Consider the following 22,879-nt stretch of genomic DNA (forward strand, 5'->3'; position numbering starts at 1 on the left):
GAGTATTATCCTACGCGAAACAAGCCAAGCAGAGAAAGACAAATATCACATGATCTCACTTATTTCTGGAATTTAATGAACTAAACAAACTGATGAACAACATATACCCAGAGTCATAGAAGTACGGTACAGCCTGACAATCCTCAGAAGAGGGGGTGGAGGGGAGGAAGAGATAAACCACAGAACTTATATGCATGTATGCATAACCGAGGGACATAGACAATGAAGGTGGGGACAGGGTGGGGGGGATGGAGAGGAGGGTGTCAATGGGGGAAAAAGAAGAAACATCTGTAACAAAAATAAATTTACAAAAAAGTAAAAGAAAAAATGGCCTGGAATCTTGGTACCACCTACAGAAAATTCTTGCTTTATTGACTTAAAAAATAATCTCCTGAAGGAACTGTGATGCTATGAAGGACTATATATACTGTTAAACTGTTTTTATCCATGATCTGACTTGTTCCTATAGCTGTCCTTGATTTCTAATCCCCTTCAGGTGAGATGTTTTTAGAAACAGGAAAAAATGATATAAAAATAAATTAAAATACTAGAAAAATGAATTAAAATGATAATTGATTGCAAAGGCATCACATGGGCACATGTAACCTTTTAATATATTTTACTATAAAAATTGTTTTATCATCTACCTCAGATGAGATTATTTTTTCTGTTGTTATTTTGTGAAAAACAACAGCAAAGCTCTCATTGACCAAAATACATATTTGTTGCTCTTCTCTAAAATCCTTGCAAATTAGTCACTTTTAGCTGGAAATTAGTTCAGTCTCCATGGACCAATTCTTGGCTTTTGCAGACCTTACCAAAGGATCAATTAGTGCCAATTTTAATTCATGCAGGAAAGTTAGACATCTTGTATGTCAGGAATACAAGCTTGCCAATTTATTCCACAAAGGCCACTGAACAACAATCTGATAACATTTATTTTAACTAATAGCAGATGCACAGCTCTAAAATACCTGAACTAGCTAATAATCACCCCCATGATCTTTTAAAGAATTAGTTAAGATTTTAAATGAAGCATGGCTAATGAAGAAGTGCTGTGAAAAGCTAAGAAACAAAACATGTTTATTTATCATTTGCAATAAAAGAAATTGTTCTTACATTATGGTTTTGCAGAGAACCAATGACAGCTCAAGAGTGCAATTAAGGGGAAAAAAGAATTTTCTGTAATGATTAATTATAATGTGCATTCCTTAAACATGAACATCCTGAAGCTTTCCAAGGAAAGTTCAGGCAATATATGTGACCTTTAAGTAAAAAAGCCTGCTTTTAATCAAAAGTTTTAAAAATGGATTCCTACCTTTTCTTTTTAAGGGAACGAGGAAGGGAGTGAATTTACAGATAAGAGAAGTAAAGTTATAAAATTTTCTTAAAATCTAGAGATGTGAATTAGTTTGCTTTTCAAAAACTGGGGGTGGAAAACACCTCTTGTCAAACATACTAATATAAAATAATCGTTACTTGATAAGAAACTATGAAAAATGTTATACAGGTTAGAACTGTACACTGAATAGCTGACTCAATATGGTTTTACTCAGTCTAAAAAAGAGATTTGTTCCTAAAAATTACATATAAGTTGCATTTGTATAAATCAGTTAATCTTAAAATCATGAGGAAAACAATAAAGGAACCCTCCAGTGAGTCCCTCTGCAAAGCAAAGTATCTATTTGTAAAGTGAATAATCACTTCCTAATATATTTACTTAATTGATATTTATACATATAATGTTACCTTAAAATGGGATGATACAGTAATATAACAGAGGCATTTATGACTTACAGTAGAGTATTTTTCTTCCTAAAGAAAATTCTTTTGTGAAAAAGAAATCTAGAATGTGCAATTTCATAAATTGGACTATTTATTTTTAAAATTGTGTTGCTTACATTTAAGTTAGCAATGGCTATTTTAAAAATTAAGGACCTCTTGCTCTGGCAGTGGCAAGAGGGGTGGCCTTCAAACCAAGGGGTCGCAGGTTCAATTCCTGGTCAAGGGCATGTGCCTGGGTTTCAGGTTCCATCCCTGGCCCCTATTGGGCCACGTGCAGAGAGGCAGCCTAGTGATGTGTCTCTCACATTGATGTCCCTCTTTCTCCCCTCCCCCACGCCCTTCTACTCTCTAAAAATCAATGGAAAAAATAACCTTAGTTAAGGATTAACAACAACAAAAAAAGGTAAGGACCTCTTATGAGTTCTAAATGGTTGGTGGTGATTCATTCTCTGGAAGTAAAATGAAACAGAAGCCATTTTAAAAAGGGGATTCACAGTATCACACTCTGTCAGCATCCAAAGACCTTAGGTATTATCTAGTCCAACTTTTTCCAGCTTTCTGGTGAGGAAACAAAGATCTGGAAAGGTTACTAAACTGGGTAGTGGCAGTCAGGAAGAGAACACAAGTCTCCTCATTTCCAAAATGCAGGATCCTTTTTTATTAAGTGCTGAGAACGGACACACATGTGCGCGCGTGTGCGCACAAACTGTAGAGGAAAGGAGAGACTGCAGACACTAAGGAAAGGGCTGGAAGAGTTTCTGGATTTGGGGAAAGCAGGAAAGATACACTGACTTGTTAATTCACAGCAAATTCTTTCTAGGTGGCCAGGAAACATGAAGCATACTGTTCCATAGCACTTGAAAAAATTTTAGAGTACAGCATCAGCACAAAGACTAAATTATCTTAAGGACAGTAATATCTTATATAAAAATCTCAAGGGCCCTAAGAAAATACTGAAAAGCATTTCCCTAGATATATGAAGCATATATGTGTGTATATATGAAGCCTACCTATATGTATATATATCCTATATAGAGAGATATATAGAGATATATGGTATATAGGCCTTATCTATCTATCTATCTATCTATCTATCTATCTATCTATCTATCTATCTATCTATCGGCCTCATATAACTATATTCATCTATTCAGGTGTAGGGAACCTTTTTTCTGCCAACGGCCATTTGGATATTTATAACATCATTCTCAGGCTATACAAAATTATCAGCTTAAAAATTAGCCTGCTATATTTGGTCAGGCTAATTTGGTGAGTCATGTGATGTTAGCTGCTATTGATTTCACAGGCCTTATACAGCCTGGGGGCTGGATGTTCCCCACCTCTGCAGAGATGTATACATATATAGATTATATATAGGCTTCATCCATCTATCTATCGATCTATCTATCTGTCTATCTATCTATCAATCTATCTATCTATCTATCTATCTATCTATCTATCTATCTATCGATCTATCTATCATCTATGCAGGATTCTTAAGTTAGAAGAGAAGTAAAACATGGTATATATTATAGTTGGGGAAAATAAGTAAGGGGGGATGGACAGAACACATACAACTATAGAAGAGATTTCACTAGGTGACTTAGTGAGTCATACTAACCATCTGTATATGAATGGGAACTTTGTTTTCCGTGGTACATTAAGAGAATCTAGAAAAATATAAATCTTTAAGGGAAGGAGGAGGAAAAGGAGAACATGAACTTCTAAAATATATGAGAGATAATGATGGCAGCCAATTTATTAATCTCATCTGTTTACTCTCATGAAGGGTATTACAAAAACATGCTATTATTAACTACAACCAAATGGGTCAGAAATGGAGCTGTGATGGCTCAAGAGGTGTGCTTTGAGGTTATTTTTCTTTTCTTTTCCTTTAATGATTTTAGAGAGAGAGGAAGTGAGAGGGAGAGAGAGATAGAAACATAGAGGAGACAGAACAATGACTGGCCACCTCCTGCATGTCCCCCACTGGGGATTGGGCCCACAACCTGGGCATGTGTCCTGACTGGGAATCGAACCGGTGACCTCTTGGTGCATGGGTCAAAGCTCAACCACTGAGCCACACCGGCCGGACTGAGGTTGCTTTTAAAGTGAAGTACAGCTGTCTGAGTACCAAGAGTCCAACAAACTCACGTACAATGACAGATACTTTGGTTCTTTAGGGGAAGAGTGAGACTGGGGGCTTGGGGTCTAGCTCTGAAGTTCAGGGACAGATTTGACATTACACAAGAATCATGCTGGCCAGCCCCACCCAGCACAGGTTGATTCGATACAAGAGTTGGGTGTTAAAAATGAACAGTCTGTCTTACGGCCACAATATTTTGCTCAAGTGATAGTGGTACATATAGGTGAGACATCAGAAAGTGCCCTATAGTTTGCAAAAATGTTATTAATCTATTGAAATATAATCTATTGTTCTACTTCAGAATACAGAAACTATTCCTTCCTCATGCCTTCAAAATTAACATGTCTCTAAACACTGAAATAAAAGATGCCTGACTACAGTTTAGAACATACTTTGTCTTCTGTCAGCAAATTGCTACAGGAGCTCCCGGAAGATCATTGGTAGGATACTTGCTATACAAGTTCTTCTACAAACAAAAAGCTTATTCATTTATGTCATCTTGAAAATGAGCAGCTACAAGACGACACGCCTAGGATCACCCCTCAATTTAAACTCCAGCTATTGTAATACCATTAATTTTATATCCTTTCAGATCTTTAAAATTAAGAGACATGGTGGGAGCGGGGAGGAGGGGGGTCAATGGGAAAAAAAAGGGAGACATCTGTAATACTTTCAACAATAAAAAAAGGAGAGAGAGAGACCTGGCTCCCAAATAGTGTTAACTATAAAAGTTCTAGGCTATATATCATATTAGAGGACTCCAACATGCTTAAAGAGCTTTTCTTTGTTTCTAAAGCACCATGTCTGTCAATCATCCTGTCATTCAGAATTAAGAGAATGCTGTGGATTGAGGAACAATGCTAAAATTTTTTTGTGTTCAAACACAAGGCAGATCACTTCAGATTTCTCCCTAGGGGAACAATTTTCTTCACTTAATAACCATTTTAACCTTGCAGACAAACATTTCAATTTATCAGGTAATGATTTTTCTTCCAAATCATTCACTTTTCATCCTTCTCATACCTACCAGGGAAATTAAACAGATCATGACGCTGGCAATGATCAGCCATTCTCAGACTGGTGGGACCACTATTCCAATTTGTCTTTACATCCTTTTGTGGATGGTTTTGCTATTTTTAATGACTATGCAGGCTCCTTGAGAAGCTACCTATAGACACTTGTTTTAAATATGCTAATTGCTATTTTTAAGAAATATAACATAGGGAAGCATTACTGATGATCGTTATATAAATTTAACATTGACTTGAAATTACATCCACTTATGAAACCATTTAACATACATTCCTTAGATTATCAAATATAAGCATTCTGGCCTCTAAAACAAAGCCTGATATAAATCCTACATTCTACTAAGTGCCATTATAAAATTAGAGACATGTTACCAAAAGAGAATTCCAAAATAGGCTGAGTTTAAAACCTTGGATGAAGAAGAGAATAGGATAGTGGCTGGTCCTGTGGTAGTTCACTTGTTTGCTGTTCATTTGAAAATTAGGTGGCTGTTACCACTGGTCACATCCCTCATCCTCATGACCACAGAGACATCTGTCTTGTTATCGAATTTACTTACCTCTGTGCTTTAGGACTTTTAGACATTGTCCTCGTTCTGCTTTGATCTGGGCATTTTTGTCCTTTTAATCAGGAATTCTACTGCAGTAACACAGTTCACCAAAGGGGTTCAACTCTCAAACTGTACTTCAACCAGAAAAGCCCCATGTTAGAGCCTTCTGCTTATGTAAAACATACTCATCACTGAACTTTGAATTAAAAATTCCCTATTAAAATTCTGTAATCATCTGTTTTCCTTCTAGCATAAACTTTGCATTTCAGGTTAAAATTAGATAGTTCTGATGAACAGGGCATTTCATTCTTGGAAGAAAATTGTAGCTATATGACAGTGTGAAATTTCTCAAAATAAAATGTATACTTTCATAATATAGACAGATTCCTCATAAAGGAAATTTGCTATATAAATAATTTATTTACAAAGATAAACCATAAACAAAGACTTCCCCATAATCCTCTTTTTTAACAGAGACTGTATATTCAATATAATCTCAGTTACATAAACAAATATGCAAATTTATAGATACAAAGACACAAAAAACTCATTGAAAGAAATATTCCAAAATGTTAAGAATAAATATCTCAGAATGGTGTAATTATGAATGGCTTGTATTTCTTTATATTTTTTGAATTTTAAGTTTTCTTCTTCAGTAAATTAGAATTACTATAGTATTATGGAAAATAGATTTAAATATGTCTATGCATATGCATATGTGCCTTTTTATTGTGGTAAAATTCACATAACATACAATTTTCAATTTTAATAATTTTAAAGTGTACAATTCAGTGGCATCAAGTACATTCACAGTGTTGTATAACCATCACAACTATTTAGTTCCAGAACATTTTCATCACCCCAAATGTAAACCCTGTACCCATTAACCAGCACTTGCCATTCACTCCCTTCTCCCATCTCCTGGCAAGCACTAATATGCAATTGACCTCTATGGAATTTCACATTCTGGATATTTCATATAAATAGCATCATATAGTATGTGGCCTTTTGTGTCTGGCTTCTTTCACTTAACATAATGATTTCAAGGTTCATTCATGGCATAACATGTATTAGCACTTCAGTTTTTAAATAGTTGAATAATATTAAATTGTACAGATATACCACATTTTGTTTATCCCTTAATCTGTTGATAGACATTTGGATTGTTTCTACCTTTTGATTTTTTTGAATACTGCTGCTATGAACAAACACAAGTTTTTGTTTCAGCACCTGTGTTCACTTATTTTGGGTATATACCTAGAAGTGGAGTTTTATTGACAGGTACTTTTAAAAAATGCCTTTAATTCATCTTTACTATTCTGTGTTTAAAGTAGCAATGCTTTCTTAGAATTATTAATGATAACCGTTATAACATCATTCCACAATAATACCATTCAATTTTCAATCACTGACTCGGGCACAGTTTTCTAAATGCCAAACAACATTCTTATATTTTAAAAGGTAATTTTCACCCTTACTCTTTGGAAACAAGTTTCTCTTATGCTAAAATACAGTCAGCCCTCGTTTATCGTGATTAATCAGTTCCAGGCTCTACCATGATAAATGAATTTAGGCGAAGTAGGATTCTTTATTTACTATAAGTCGTCCCTCGCCTCTTCGTGCTTCGACTTTCACAGCTTCACTCGCGAAGTGGTGAGGGACGATTGTACTTTAAACTATGAGAACTGAAAAGTACAGTCTTTTCTTTTTAGCATAGCCATTCTAGCAGTACCTAATTCACTTTCAAATGCTTATAAAGTACTAAAATATATGTTTGTATATTTTGTTGGTACTTTAACAGGAAAGCATCACTAAATAGACACCATTATTTAAGCCTTAAGGAATGTATTCAATATATAATACCAAGTAGAAGCAATATAGAATCTTCTAGAATCTAGAAATTCAAACTGGCAGATAGTGACCAGAGAGGATAAATATACCCTGAAAGAGTACACAGTACCAATTCTTTTTTATTTTTTAATCCTCACCTGAGGATATTTTTCCATTTATCTTCAGATAAAGTGGGAGAGAGGGAGTGAGGAAGACACACATTGATTGGTTGCCTCCTGTACTACCCTGACCAGAGCCAGGGACCAAACACCAACTGAGGTACGTGCCCTTGACAGGAATGGAACCGAGACTCTTTGGTCTGCAGGCCAATGCTCTAACTGCTGAGCCAAACCATCTAGGGCCATAGAACCCATTCTTAAGTGCTTTATCCCTCACCCTCCGTGAGAAAGCTGATACATCTCATGAACATACAAGCCCAAAATTATCAATGTTAATTTTAGCTGTAGACAGTGCTTGAAGTGGACTAAAGAAAATAATGGTGGACTCTGTGCTTACCATACATACTTAACAATTGTTGGATTCTTTCAGTGTTCCTTCCCCCAAAACACATGCACACACATTTATGCAATATACATTCATGCACATGCATACCTGTACACATCGTGTGCTGGCACACACACACACACACACACACACACACACACCCCTAAACTATACTTCCAACTCAGTGGCTGCAATTAAGTTATTGGTAAAAGTGTTTTTATGGCTCAGTCATCCCCTAGATGACAGGTTTTTTCCCCATTATTATTCCCACCTTCACCACAGCATGGCACCTTGAAATTCAGAAAGCAAAAATAAAATTCTAGTTAGAGAATAAGATGTAGCCTTAAAATAGTAAAAGAATCACCCAAACTGTAATATTTGTCAATAAGGGATATGATTTGGGATCATTTAAAAATAAAGCACTGTAGAGCCCTGACCAGGCGGATAAGTTGGTTGCAACTTGTCTGTCCCACACAATAATAGGTTTGGGGTTCAATTCATAGTCAGAGCATATACCTACGTTGTGGGTTTGATCCCCATTCAGGGTGCATACAGGAGGCAACCAATCGATGTTTCTCTCACACTGATATTTCTCTGTTTCTCTCTCTCTCTCTAAAAATTAATTTAAAAAAACATATCCTTGGGTGAGGATTAAAAAAATAATAAACTACTGCAGAATATTTCTATAATATTGGTAGACTTCTCTTTAAGAAGAATTCAAATAGGAACCATAAATTTATAGCGAACAATCAATTAAGAATGTTTAGTGTGGTGAAGGCCTGGGGTGGGGCAGGAACTGAATGGAGGGGGGCAATGGGGAAAAATGGGGGCCATCTGTAGTACTCACAACAATAAAGATAAAAAAGAATGTTTAATTCTATAAAAGGCTTTATACATTCCAACTTTGCTAGGATCAACACTATCAATTAATTTTATTTTTTCTTTTACAAACAAATCTTAAGATGCCTTCATATTCTGATATTGCTCTAAAAATATCTTACAACAAAACCCAGAAGAAACTCTTTTACCCTACTCTCTGCAGAATTTTAAAAATAGCTCTGGCATAACAACAATAATTTTTATCACAAAAGTTTTTTTCAAATGAAGATTAAGAACTTTATAAATGTCTTATTTTTATGTGGAAAAACTGAATAGCAGTGGAGTAAGTTGTCCAAAATCTCAGTAGGAATCAGGGCAAAGCTAAAAGTAAAACTCAAATCCAATTCCAACTATCAAGCCAGTGATCTGTCCACAAGGCAAAATATCTGTTACCATGGGGGACAGGCATTCTAAAAAGACAGTAGAATTAAAACATGTTATATCATAATCGTACAATCATGTAATTTATGAGTGTGTGTGTAACAGAATGCTATGTATATCAGTGAATTCCCAATGTTTTATTCTTTTCTTTTAAATATATTTTTTATTGATTTCCGAGAGAGGAAGGGAGAGGGAGAGAGAGGAACATTGTTCAGCTGCCTCCTGCATGTCCCCAACTGGGGATCGAGGCCACAACCTGGGCATATGCCCCCACAGGGAATTGAACCGATGACCTCCTGGTGCATGGGATGATGCTTAACCAATTGAGCCACACGGGTGGGGCCAATGTTTTATTCTTATAGATTGTCTATTCTTATTTTTGTTCACTTGTTTCTCCGTGCTTTGTGTATACTTATTTTCTCTGCTATTAGACTATAAGATGCTTTATAGTGCAGACCAAATCTTAGTACTTTTGTACATGTAGCATAGTGCCTTAAATACAGTATGTATTCAATAATGTGGACATGTCTGTGTGTAAAATTTTATAGACATATTCACTTAACTATCTCCTCCCAACCACCAAAGCAAATCATGACAGCCTTTGAACATCCCTAAAAAACCCAAACCCATATATTAAAGAACAAAAATATGATCAATAGAGACTACTTCAGTAATGCCAATGCAGAGATACCTAACTGTTGGTGGCAGTTATACTAGAGTGCACCAGGATGTAAGAAGAGAAACATATTCCAATCAGTCTTCTTTACTATTTATTAACAAATTTTATGAGGTTTCCCGGTGAAGTAATAGGATAAAATGAAGAACAAATTTAGTTTGGGATTTAAAAAACACATGGCACTTTGCCTTTAAAAAACTTCTTCCCTCATGTCTCATTAATCAGCTCTGAGGTTTATTTATCCATGTTACTCTCTAAATTAACTGTAATACAGAATGGGCTGAAAGAGTTATTTTCTGGGCATAATTTTAAACAAATACTCACAAGTTATCTTCATTTCTCTTTAAAATTTTTCTATAGTCTTACCTCCCAGTCCAAATAATCACAAACATCTTCAAAGTTAGTGAGCAGAGAGACTGAGCAGAAGAGCCGTGGCAGTTCATCCCTTGTCATTGGGGGGAAACGGCTATCTTTAAGGGCACTGTTGAAAACAAAGCAAATATTAAAGCAATCGCTAGATATGAGTGTTCCTAATTTCAAATGCAGACAATCATTTGAAAAAGGTAAGAGATAAAAAAAATCAGAAAGGTGCCAAAGGCGCCAATAATCTTCGAATGTATTTAAAGGGCCCAAAGATTTTAGTTGTCAGTTTTTTTTTTTTTTCATTCAAATGTGTTTACTAGCCAACCCTGTGACCAATTGTATTTGCAAATAATAAATGATCAATCACATTTCTTGCACAGTAATTTCCTGGTGTACTCTCCTGTTACTTATAGAATCTGAGGTGAACAAAAACCAGACGAGTGGAAACATGTGGGAAGACTTCTGGATCTAGTGCCAGTGGGGGTGGAAATTTACACAAACACAAACACACACACACACACACACACACACACACATATGTATTTCATGTTGTAAAAAGTTCATACTACTTTGGCCAGTTACCATGGAACAGCATTCAAAGAGTTCAAAATAATGATCAAAATTTCATTTTCTTCAAGCAAAAGAAATAAAAATGAAAAGAATCATGCCAATTACAGACTAAAAATACAAGGATATCAGGCTCCCTATAAAGGATAATTCAAGATATGACTCAAAAATTGTGAAACTACAGGAAATAAGGCTAATCAAGGAAATAAAAGTATGATTAGGAGACCATTTATCACATCAATGGATTTCTGAGTACATCAATTCTGACTGGATCCTGTAATCAAAAGTAGTACACCACAATGCCAAACTCTAGAAAAACTTCACTGTAAAGGACAAAAATGTTGGGAGATCATAATTCTTCCTGCAACAATAGAAAATACACACACACACACACACACATACATACACACACACACGGGTACTATGGGTTTTAAAAGAAACCAGAAACCACTTCCTGGTCAAGAAAAACAAATATACCTCTAATTACAAACTATATTAATGCTACTGCTGGCATTTGCACCACTGATCCTCAAAGGTCTTATATAGCAGCTAGTCTTAGACATGTCTTCACAGATTAATACTTAGAGGTTACAAATTTAGAGCCTATGAACTGTTTGGGTCATAACAAAATTCTGCAGCCTTCAGAAATAATTTAATTCCTTTTTCAGTGACTTCCTCATTGCTGGATGTCTTTTGTTTTTCCATCCCTACCTTTTTTGCATTCTGAAACTCACCTACTGTAGTGTATCAATATATACCTATGTTTGTATTGCCAATGCATTTTGGTGGTCGTTCTGTCCTGCTATACAAAGAAAAATGCTCATAAAAAGATATAGAGGTGCCCTATATAAAGTATAAATATTTTTTTTCCCAACCACAGAGCCAAGATTAACCAAGAAAATCAGGAAATCTATGATAATTCATACTCTGAAAACAGCATTTCACTATTTTATAATTTAACAACATAAATTTCCTACAGTCTGGCGTCTTCTATTTTCCTATTGGCAAATAAAGTTTTAAAAAGTATTTTCAAGTTCTCATTCAAAGCCAAGATAAAGACATATGCATGTGTATAAACTCCACTTTTTCCCCACCAATGCATACACATATACTGGAGAGAAGTTCTAAAACACAGACCAGAAGAAGCCCATGCATAAAAACCAAAAGGCCAATCACACTTTCAATTTTCCTGTTAAAAAGGGGGAAAAAGGCCTTCATTAGAATAATATAAAATATAATTTATAGTGTTATTGATATTTTTATTGTGGTAAAATATAATAACATAAAATTTACCATTTTAGTCATTTTAAGTGTACAGTTCTGTGAGATTATGTATATCCACACGTATTCACACTGTTGTGCAACAATCACCACCATCCATCTCCAGAACTTTTTTCATTGCGCCCAACTAAAACTCAATACCCACTAAATACTAACTCCCCATTCCTCCTTCTTCCCAGCCCCTGGCAAAATGTAATTGCAATACACTTTTATAATTTCAAGTAATTATAATAATATAGTCACTAACATTTTTAATAAATAATAGCTTTATTGAGATACAATCCACATATCATAAAATTCTCCCTTTTAATGTATATAATTCAGTGGTTTTTAGTATAGTCCCAGAGTTGTACAATTGTCACCATTATCCGATTTTAAAACATTTTCATCACGCCCAAAAGAAAGCCCATACCCATTAGCAGTCACTCCACATTCTCCCCTCCCCCCAGCTCTTAGAAACCATTAATCTACTTTCTGTCTCTATGGATTTGCTTGTTCTGGACATTTCATATAAGCAGAATCATACAATATGTAGCCTTTGTGTCACACAGCACAATGTTTCTGAGGTTTCACTCACATTGTAGCACATATCAGTGCTTCATCTTTTTACTGCCTAATAATATTCAATTATCTAGCTACATCACATTTTCTTATCCACTTATCTGCTGATGGATATTTGGCTTATTTCCACTTTGGGGCTATTATGAATAATGCTGCTAAGAACACTCTTTTTTTTTTTTTTTTACTTTTTGTGTGGACATGTTTTCATTTCTCTTGGGCAGATACCTAGGAGCAGAATTGGTGGGTCATATGGTAATTCTATGCTTAACTTTTTGAGAAGCCATCAAACTGTTTCCCATAGTGGCTATACAACTATACATTCATACCAGCAATGTATGAGGGTTCTTTCCAATGTCCCCATACCCTTGCCAATACATGCTATTTGTCTGCATTTTTAACTAGAGTGCTAGGCCTCCTTTAATGGAGAGTATTTTGTATTTAGATCTGGTTTTTACATTAAAATCTATGTGCTGAAGTTGCCATACAGTTAATTTCTCAACACTCTGAGACAAGTTATCATTTTCTTCACTTTATTTTGTAGCAAGCCAATGAAAGGTAAATTGTAGCTCAGTGCAATTCAAACTATTTCAAATTAAGGAAATATTAAAAAATGTAACTGAGGATCAGGCTAGCAAGCCTTCCCAGTTGCTCAATCATTCTGGTCTTAAAAAAAAAAAAAAAAAAAAAAAAAGAATGATGGGAACAAGGAGTAGGTGGGAGAATGCTACATGGCTAATAAGAGAAACTGACAATCATGCCTCACCATACCAAGATTCAAAAGTATTAACTTCAAAACTCTGAAATAGTGAAGGTATATTAGTCATGATGGAAGCAGTCCGATTATACAGAGACACTCAAACAAGACTTTTAATTCTTGTATTTTTCATCAACTCTAAGTAACTTTTCATTAAATTCATGAGCATAGAAAAATTCCAAAAGGTGGAAAGCCCTCAATATCTCTAAATGTAAATTCCTAGGGAAGCAAACTAGCAATGAAAGCCTAGCAAGGATTTAAAGGATTATAAAAATGATGAAAACTGCAGCTGGAGACTGACCTCAGAGCTGCTAGACTGGTGTGGATAGCTGATAAACAAGAAGATTCAGCTTTTCTCAATCCAACTCTCTTTTGATTATAAAACATGCAGTGTGGAAGGTGAGCCTATAGAACGGCTATGCAGTCTGGAGTTGGGCAGTGACTTATTCAAGGTGACCCAGCTAGTTAGAGACACAGGTGGGGATACAACCCAGATTCTTGACTCAAGTCTAAAATTATTTCTAGTATCTATACTTTAGTTGCCACTTGTGAATGGATTTTTTTTTTTTTATTTTAGAATTAAATGCCTGCCTTACATGGCAATTCTGATCTCATACCTGCAATGCCTCTGCCTAAAAAAGATATATAATAATTTAATAGCATTCATTAGTAGCCAAATGGTAAATAGAGCTAGACTTCCTGTCTACTGGAAATCTGCAGGAGCAAAAAGGATTTTAAAATATTAATACCGTCCATGGAAAGCATTTTATACCAAAGTAGGGTCTGCCAATTTAAATTCTAGGCAGTCTAAGGAACTGAAAAATAATTACATCTGTAGTAAATCCATACAAAGTTCTCTTTGCTACAATAGGAAGCTATTTTCTAATGTTTGAATATTGCTATGGAAAAAACAAAAAACAAAAAAATGCTTACGTACAAAACTTCATCACCCATATGATGGATGGGTAGGTTTAAACAACAGTTTAATTCACATGCCAAATTCAAATATATTCAATTCAAACAGGCATCTTCCCAAGAATATATTTATCCTAATTGAGAAGCAGTATTAACATCTGTCAAAGTTAATATCTAGTGCTAAATAGCACTTTAATGAAAATGAACATTTTTAAAGAAGGAATTAAGAGTTTGGCTATGAAAGAATCAAAGTGTTTGTGACAGTGCCTAGAAACTATGAGAGAGAAAAAAACAGCCAAAAGAGACAAAACCTTAGATATTACAAAGCTCATCATAAACAATACAGCATGCAATAGAAATGATTTAAGTGAATCTAGCTAGGTAGCCATTTGCTCACTCATTCATTTGCTTTCTAAAACACTGACGACCTTAATCAGTTATCCAGTGGAAAGTTACCAAACTGAGAAGGGCTTCATATTACAGGCAATCATTTTTCAGGACCAGGAAGTAATTAAAAACCAAAATTAAAAATCCCTGTTTGGATAGGTAAAGAAAAGCAAATCAAGCATACATTAATTTAAAATAAAAAACAGTTTTTTTCATGAGGGTTTTCAATCATGTAGAAATTCTGCCATTCCTTATCAGAGCTTCTGGAACAGAATGCACATGTGGCATGTGTGAACTCCAGAAACTTAATTGTACTAGAATTATCCATAACCTTTCTTTCACATTAGGAAGCAATTTTCACTTCCCTGTTATTAAAGAAAATAACGGGTATAAAACAGAATCTAAAAAAGTGACTACCTAAAGGGTAAAGAGGAGCGACAATAGACACGGTTATGGTTAAAGAAGGGGCAAAGAAACTTTATTTTGGTGAGGGTTGTGACCCAAAAGGAAATTTTACATCGTTAAGCCATATATAAAATGTTCTTTTATTGGGAGATATATATTTTTTTTTACTTTAGAGTAATAAATACAATCTATTTACTATTCAATGAACATTATGGTTATTAATTTTAAAAATATATTTTAATGTGATATGATGGGTGATTAACGAGGAATGGAGGAAATAATTAAGGGAAGAGAAAATAAAAAGGAGGAAAAGAAAAAGAAAATATATACAAAGAAACGAAGATGGAAGAGGAAGAGAAAATAAGAAGCAGGAAAAGGAAGTGGGAAGTAGAGAAAGTCAATAAATACACACGAAAAGGACAAAAAGATTTAGCAAGGAAGGAGGAGTAGAAGGGTAAGAAGGAAAGGGAGATCAAGTATGATTCATCCTGCAGGCTTCTGTAAATATTGTGTAGCTCCTATCCTATAGAATTTACTTAGGCTTTAGAGTGGTATCACCTACTGATTGCCTTAAAGTTCTTGAATTGGTCTAATTTAAAATTCTTAAAAGCCTCTACTCTCTGAAATAGTCACAGGTGCCCATCAGGAGGGAAAAAGTACTCTCTGGGCTACATGCTGTGATGACCAGAGCAATTTTGTCAAGAATCTGCCTCCTACTTACAAGTTCCTCACCTCTAAATTAGGAGCTAGGTTGTGAATTTGACTCAGTGGGAAAACAAGATACATAGAGAAACAGAGAGCTAAATGTTTAGTGTATATAGCAGGTATTCTTCATTTCCCTCCTTATAATGTCCACATAATGCTCTCCCTGCAGATTTTCTGGATTTACTTTATTCTGTTTTTAGAAATAAATTACTAGAAATATTGTTTTGTTTTCATTAGTTTTCTGATGAAAATCATTTAAAATATATTGTACCTGAGTATAATGAAATAATTTAATTTTCTCTTTATAATTCAGGTTCATCTTTAATACTCAATATGACTTTGAATCATTCTTTACTGTACAGTATTAGTACAGTGCTCTCAATAGTCTTGGCAAGAAAAAGTCTGTGGATTTGGAAAACAGATTATAGTATGACCACCACCAATTCTCATCTTGTAAAATTTGAAAATGTAAGATTATCTCTACTTTCAAGAGAATGTAACACAAAAGTAACCTGACATAGACTTTGAAAGTTTCTAGGGATCTCATTCTTGTGTTATCTGAGTTAGGACACTATAAAACTGAATTACCTCTCAAATTAAATTGAACATAAATTTTATTGACTTTTCTCTTAGAATTTAGAAACCTCTACAACCCTGACCAAGTGTCATTTCCCCAAGGCCATTAAAACATGTCTGCAAGGTATGACAACAGCTCCCTGTAATGCACTGCCAATAACTATACACGAACACTGTTTCACAGTCCTAAAGAACACAGCAGCATAGAATGGTCAAGAGTCTGGACTCTGGAGTCAGACATACCTGCATTTGGATCCTGGCTCTATTACATACTAGCAGTACATCTGGATAAGTCTCTTAACCTGTGCCAGCCTCCATTACCTCATCTATAAAATGGGAATAATAATAGTACCTACCTCTCAGAGGAACTGTAACAAATAAGTAAAATAACAGCATCTGCATAACTGTCTTGCATCCACTAGGTGCTTTATAAGCAGTGGCTGTCAAAGAGCTTTGATCATCAGCATATTTGTTAAGTTGATGACCACAGGGCTGCCACTGTATCATGGTTCTGTTGGAAGAAAGGGAGCCCCAGGACTAAGAGTGACCCTTCAAACTTGATACGGGAGGATCTAAACAAGTTATCTTCTTCTCCAGGAATTCAATGTGGCCATCCCAGGGGATAATGGCTACGAACCTTTCCAGGTTTCGTTTTTATTTTTTATTTTTTAAGAAGCCTTCTTTCATTTTCTTTAATTTTCAATATATTTATTAGGTACCTGTTCTATAACTTTTTTTTTACACAAAGAGTCATGGAGCATATAAGAATAGATTAAATATATATGATTACATATATATTACATGATATATATATATGATTACACATATATTACATGATATATATGATTACATATATGTATATTACATGATGTGTGTGTATACATATATATACACATATATGTGTGTGTGTATATATATAATGACTTACTAAAATCACATATGATAGGAATGCTGAGAGGAGTGGTGTCAGACAAAGTTAACTTCTTTTCGGGAAGGATGTTTTACACTCGTTGCTACTGGTTTACTAGTTACCAAGTGAGGAAAATCTTACAGAAATGAAATGTATACACATTTTTCTCTGGTAACAAATCTACCACATTAAGTAAGGTGCCTCTTTATCAAGAAGTTCCATAATCTTGCATTCATATGTTGCTTTGTTACTCTTTCTTAGTTTTCCTAACTACATTTAAAAAAATTTCCAGTGCAGGGATTGGTCTTTTACTCCCATACAAGAAATGTTTACCCAGAAATATAGTTCCAGGAATTATGTTCAATTTGTGTTCAATGAATTTAGATATATTATTTGATATCCTACTGGTCATGCTACACAGGAAAATGTTTAGTGAAACAAAACCCTATAAGCAGCAGACAAAGAATAAGAGACAAGAGGCTCTGTTCTTTCCTTATCTAAACCAATGGCCTCCAAACTGTTTTTACTGAGCATTTTTAGCAATAAAGAAAATTTGAGCACATATTCCCAGTATGTATTTTTATTTATAAAGTACATGCATGTATTACTATCAGTAATTAATATAACCAAAGCACCATATATACTTAGAGTAAGCTTTGTTCTTGAAGTCAGCAGGTATGAATACATATTTCAAATAAATGTTCTTGATAATTTCTCTTATTTGAAGGCTGGTACCTTGTCAGGTCTGATTAGATTATCTTCATTTTTTACTTTATAACTTGGCCAACCAGGTTATGAGGTAACTTGCAGTGTCAGCTAGCTCCCCTATTTTCTCATCCTTGCCTTGTGCGTGTTCATCAATCCACTATTCCTTTGCAGGAATCTTCTTAAGCCACTTGTGTATCCTGCATGGGTTAGTTTATCTAGCTTTAGCTAACCTACGTGTAATGGATAAGTGGCTTAAGAATATTCCTGTAAAGAAACCACAGGTTAAAGATAATACTAAAAACCATGAATCTACTTAACCATGCACATGTAAACTGAAATACTATGATGCAAGATGCTGAAAGTGAATGAAAGGAGGAGTTTGCTAATATCAACTCCCACCAAATAAGGCATCTCACTCATTACTTAGAACTATGTGACAATGTCCCTCTGATACAGACTAAATGAGAGCACCAGGACCAATCCATACATTAACTATTAGTGGAGCGCAAGTATTTTTTTATATTTTATATTTTAAAATCATGAATAGAATTTCTAATCTTTTCTTCTCACCCTACAATGGATGATCTGGGTAAACCCCTCTTTGCACACTGCTAATCTATAGCTCTTAATCAAATTCTAGGAGACTGGTTCTAATATACTTAGACATGACACTATGAGCAAAAGCAGCTTTAAATATGAAAGAGCCGATATCAGCCACAGCAATTAGACATGAAGAAAAAATAAAGGGGATTCAAATTGGAAAGGAGGAAGTGAAACTGTCATTATTTGTGGATGACATGATATTGTACATAGACAACCCTGAAGACTCCATCAAAAATCTACTAGACTTAATAAATGAATTTGGCAAAGTAGCAGGATACAAAATTAACATCAAGAAATCAATGGCACTCTTATACACCAATGATGAAATCACAGAAAGAGAAACTAAAAACACAATCCCATTTACCATCACAGCAAAAAAATTAAGATACCTAGGAATAAATTTAAACAAAGAAGTAAAGGACCTCTTCACAGAAAACTACAGGGCATTAAAAAAAATAATAAAGGAAGATATAAAAAAGTGGAAGCATATACCTTGTTCATGAATTGGAAAAACTAACATCATTAAAATGTCCATACTACCCAAAGCAATCTATAGATTCAACACAATCCGCATCAAAATATGAACGACATACCTCACAGAACTAGAACAAACACTCCAAAAGTTTATATGGAACCAAAACAGACCCCAAATAGTCACAGCAATCTTGAAAAAGAAGAACAAAGTAGGAGGGATCACATTACCAGATTTCAGGTTACACTACAAAGCCACTGTAATCAAAACAGCCTGGTACTGGCATAAGAATAGGCAGATAAATCAATGGAACAGAATAGAGAACCCAGAAATTGACCCAAGACAATATGCTCTATTAATATTTGACAAAGGTGGCAAGAGCATATAGTGGAGTCAAGACAGTCTCTTCAATAAATGGTGCTGGGAAAACTGGAAAGCTACTTGCAAAAAAAATGAAGCTAAAACACCAACTTACACCATACACGAGAATGAACTCAAAATGGATAAAAGACTTAAATGTAACTCGTGAAATCCATAAAAATTCTAGAAGAAAATGTAGACAACAAAACCTCAGACATCATACGCAGCAGAATTTTCACTGATACAACACCTAAGTCAAGAGAAAGAAAGGAAAAAATTAACACATGGGACTACATCAAACTCAAAAGCTTCTGCACAGCAAAAGAAAGAACCATCAAAACGAAAAGGGATCCCACTAAATGGGAGACCATAATCACCAATGATGCATCAGATAAGGGGTTAATTTCCAAAATATATAGAGTGCTCATACAACTCAACAAAAGGAAGACAAAGAACCCAATTAAAAAATGGGCAGAGGAACTAAATAGACACCTCTCCAAAAGGGACATACAAATGGCCAAGAGACACATGAAGAAATGCTCAACATCACTAATCATCAGAAAGATGCAAATTAAAACAACAATGAGGTATCACCTCACATCTGTCAGAAAGCCGCCATCAACAAATCATCAAACAACAAATGTTGGTGAGGGTGTGAAGAAAAAGGGACTCTAGTACACTGCTGGTGGGAATGCAGACTGGTGCAGCCACTATGGAAAACACTATGGTGTTACCTCAAAAAGTTAAAAACTGAACTGCCATTTGACCCAGTGATCCCACTTCTAGGAATATATCCTAACAAACCTGAAACACCAATCAGAAAGAATATATGTACCCGTATGTTCATAGCAGCACTATTTACAATAGCTAAGATCTGGAAACAACCCAAGTGTCCATCAGTAGATGAGGGGATTAAAAAGCTGTGGTACATGTACACAATGGAATTCTATGCAACTGTAAGAAAGAAAGACCTCTTATCCTTTGTTATGCTAAGCAAAACAAACCAGGCAGAGAAAGACAAATATCACATGATCTCATTTATTTGTGGAATATAATGAATTAAGCAAACTGCTGAACAAAATTAACCCAGAGACATAGAGGTGGGGTACAGACTGACAAGCCTCAGAGGAGGGAGGGTTGAGGGGGAGAGATAAAGCACAGAACTTACATGCATGTATGCATGACCAATGAACATAGACAACAAAGTTGGGGATGGGGCAGGGGGAAGTGAAGGAGCGTGTCAATGGGGGGAAAATTAGAAACATCTGTAACTAAAACAAATTAATAAATAAAAAATAAATTAATTAATTTTAAAAAAAGGGCCAATATCTGTTGAGCATCTACTGTGAATCAAGTGCTACCCATGTATTCTCTTGTTGAGTCTTGAAAACTATCCCATTTTGTAGAGGAGTCTCAGGTTGAGTGAGTTCAGTGAGATTAGGCAACTTGACAAAAGTCATACACACAGTGATAGAGTTGGCTTTTGAACTCATGGCTACCTGTGCCTACAGTCTAGTCTTTTCACAGTACCACTTCTAGAATGTTAGCAAATCAACATAGTATATACACATTTAATCAGGTTTAAGGAATTTTTCCACAATTAATGTCTTCTCCTGGGGTTTAACTGAATGCTTGAGGTATAAGCAGGTTCTGAAACTGAGATTAAACAGTACTTTTTCAGTGAAAGTATTAGCTTGTTTTGTTCCCTTCTTTCTCCATTTTGATCTTGGTGATTCAGAGCAGCTGCCATTGAAAAACATCTGTTTTATCTAAGTTTAATAAGCCCTATTAGTGGGATACTAAGCCTTCCTTTACTCTGAAGCCTTTCCACAATTTGAAATTTAATCTGCTGGAAGTCATAATAGTGTTACCAAAGTACTAGTTTTGGACATATCTAGGCTGGCAGGCCTGTTTCTGATTTTTAACTTTACTTTTCCAACCTGAATGAATAAGCTCTCTCATACTAACCGCAAGAGTCATGACTTTTTTTCCATCCCTCTCTCCATGGTAATCAAATCTATAAATTGAACTTGGTAAACTGCAAAACATATGTTGTCACTCTAATTCATGTGCCATGTTAGGGTGATTCGTTGTTACCCACTGGTTTACTGTCCTTTCTAAAACTATTACCAGTCTAGATGGTACCGGTCTGCTTGCAGTGGTTCTCAACCTGTGGGTCGCGACCCCTTTGAGGGTCCAATGACCCTTTCACAGGGGTTGCCTAAGACATAACAGTAGCAAAATTACAGTTACGAAGTAGCAACAAAAATAATTTTATGGTTGGGGGTCACCACAACATGAGGAACTATATTAAAGGGTAGCGCATTAGGAAGGTTGAGAACCACTGGCTTAGAGCTAGTATATTGGTTTTCATTGTGTGGCCTGCCTATAATTTTCTCAGATGTCACTGAAAGAGAACTAAGGGTAATAAAGGAAAAAAGTTAAGTCAGTCTTTAAAATTTTTTTTTAATCCGCACCCGAGGACATTTTCCATTTTTTGTTCAGATAGAGTGGGAGGGAGAGAGAGAGAGAGAGAGAAACATCGACGTGAAAGGGACACATCGAGTGGCCGCCACCCACACAACCCAACCAGGGCCGGGGACAAACTGCAACCAAGGTACATGCCCTTAGCGGGAACCGAACCCAGGTCTCTCTGGACCGCAGGCCAATGCTCTAACCGCTGAGCCAAACCGGCCCGGGCGTTAAGTCAGTCTTAAAGATGAAACACAAAATAAACTTATGCACTCGGTTATGCTGAGGAAGAGAGAAAGGCATCCAGCCTTCTCCACTGCCTCATTGAGATTTTTTTCACCTTGATTTTCCTTCTCTTCTCCTCCCCCACCTTCTGGATGTTTTCCTCTTTGTACTCTAGTAAGGTGAGGAAGCATGAATAGCATAATATCACGAGAATAAAATGAAAGAAAAGAATGGGGGTATGGGAAGAGATGAAAACACTAAGACAAAGGCCTACAGCTACTGTCTCCACCAGACAAGTAGAAGACACCAGTGTGCAAGGCAGTCATGTGTTGTCATGCTCCACCGTTGCATCAGGATGACCCATTCCCTTCTGTACTGGTTTTAATGTTCTTGCCTTACATTCATTGAAATAGAACTATTTCAATTTGTATTACTATATGATATCTTTGGGAGAAATTTTTATTTCAAATCACTAACATTGCCTTCATTTTATATAAATCTTTATAGTTTCCAAAGGGTCCTCACATCTTTCATCCTAGGTGACCCTCAAAACAGCCCCATAGCCCTGGCCAGTTTGGCTCAGCAATTAAAAGCGTCGGCCTGCGGTCCGGAGAGACCCGAGTTGGGTTCCCGCTAAGGGCGCGTACCTCGGTTGCAGTTTGTTCCCGGCTCTGGTCGGTCGTGCGGGTGGCAGCCACTCGATGTGTTCCTTTCACATCGATGTTTCTCTCTCTCTCTCTGTTCCTCTCTCTCCCTCCCACTCTACCTGAACAAAAACTGGAAAAAATGTCCTCGGGTGAGGATAAAAAAACAAAACAAAACAAAACAAAAAACA

General features: G+C 35.6%; 1 protein-coding gene across 2 annotated transcripts in view; it reads right to left on the reverse strand.

The window, feature by feature from the left end:
- The window catches only part of AMMECR1 (AMMECR nuclear protein 1), a 135,958-nt gene that overhangs the window by 16,237 nt on the left and 96,842 nt on the right, over positions 1–22,879 (reverse strand). For both annotated transcript variants that reach the window (XM_036270649.1, XM_036270648.1), the window contains exon 3: positions 10,147–10,261. In XM_036270649.1, the coding sequence (XP_036126542.1) occupies positions 10,147–10,261 (115 nt within the window). The remainder of the gene's footprint in view (positions 1–10,146; positions 10,262–22,879) is intronic.

This window comes from Molossus molossus, unplaced genomic scaffold, assembly GCF_014108415.1.
Source record: "Molossus molossus isolate mMolMol1 unplaced genomic scaffold, mMolMol1.p scaffold_m16_p_2, whole genome shotgun sequence".
Lineage (NCBI taxonomy): Eukaryota > Metazoa > Chordata > Mammalia > Chiroptera > Molossidae > Molossus > Molossus molossus.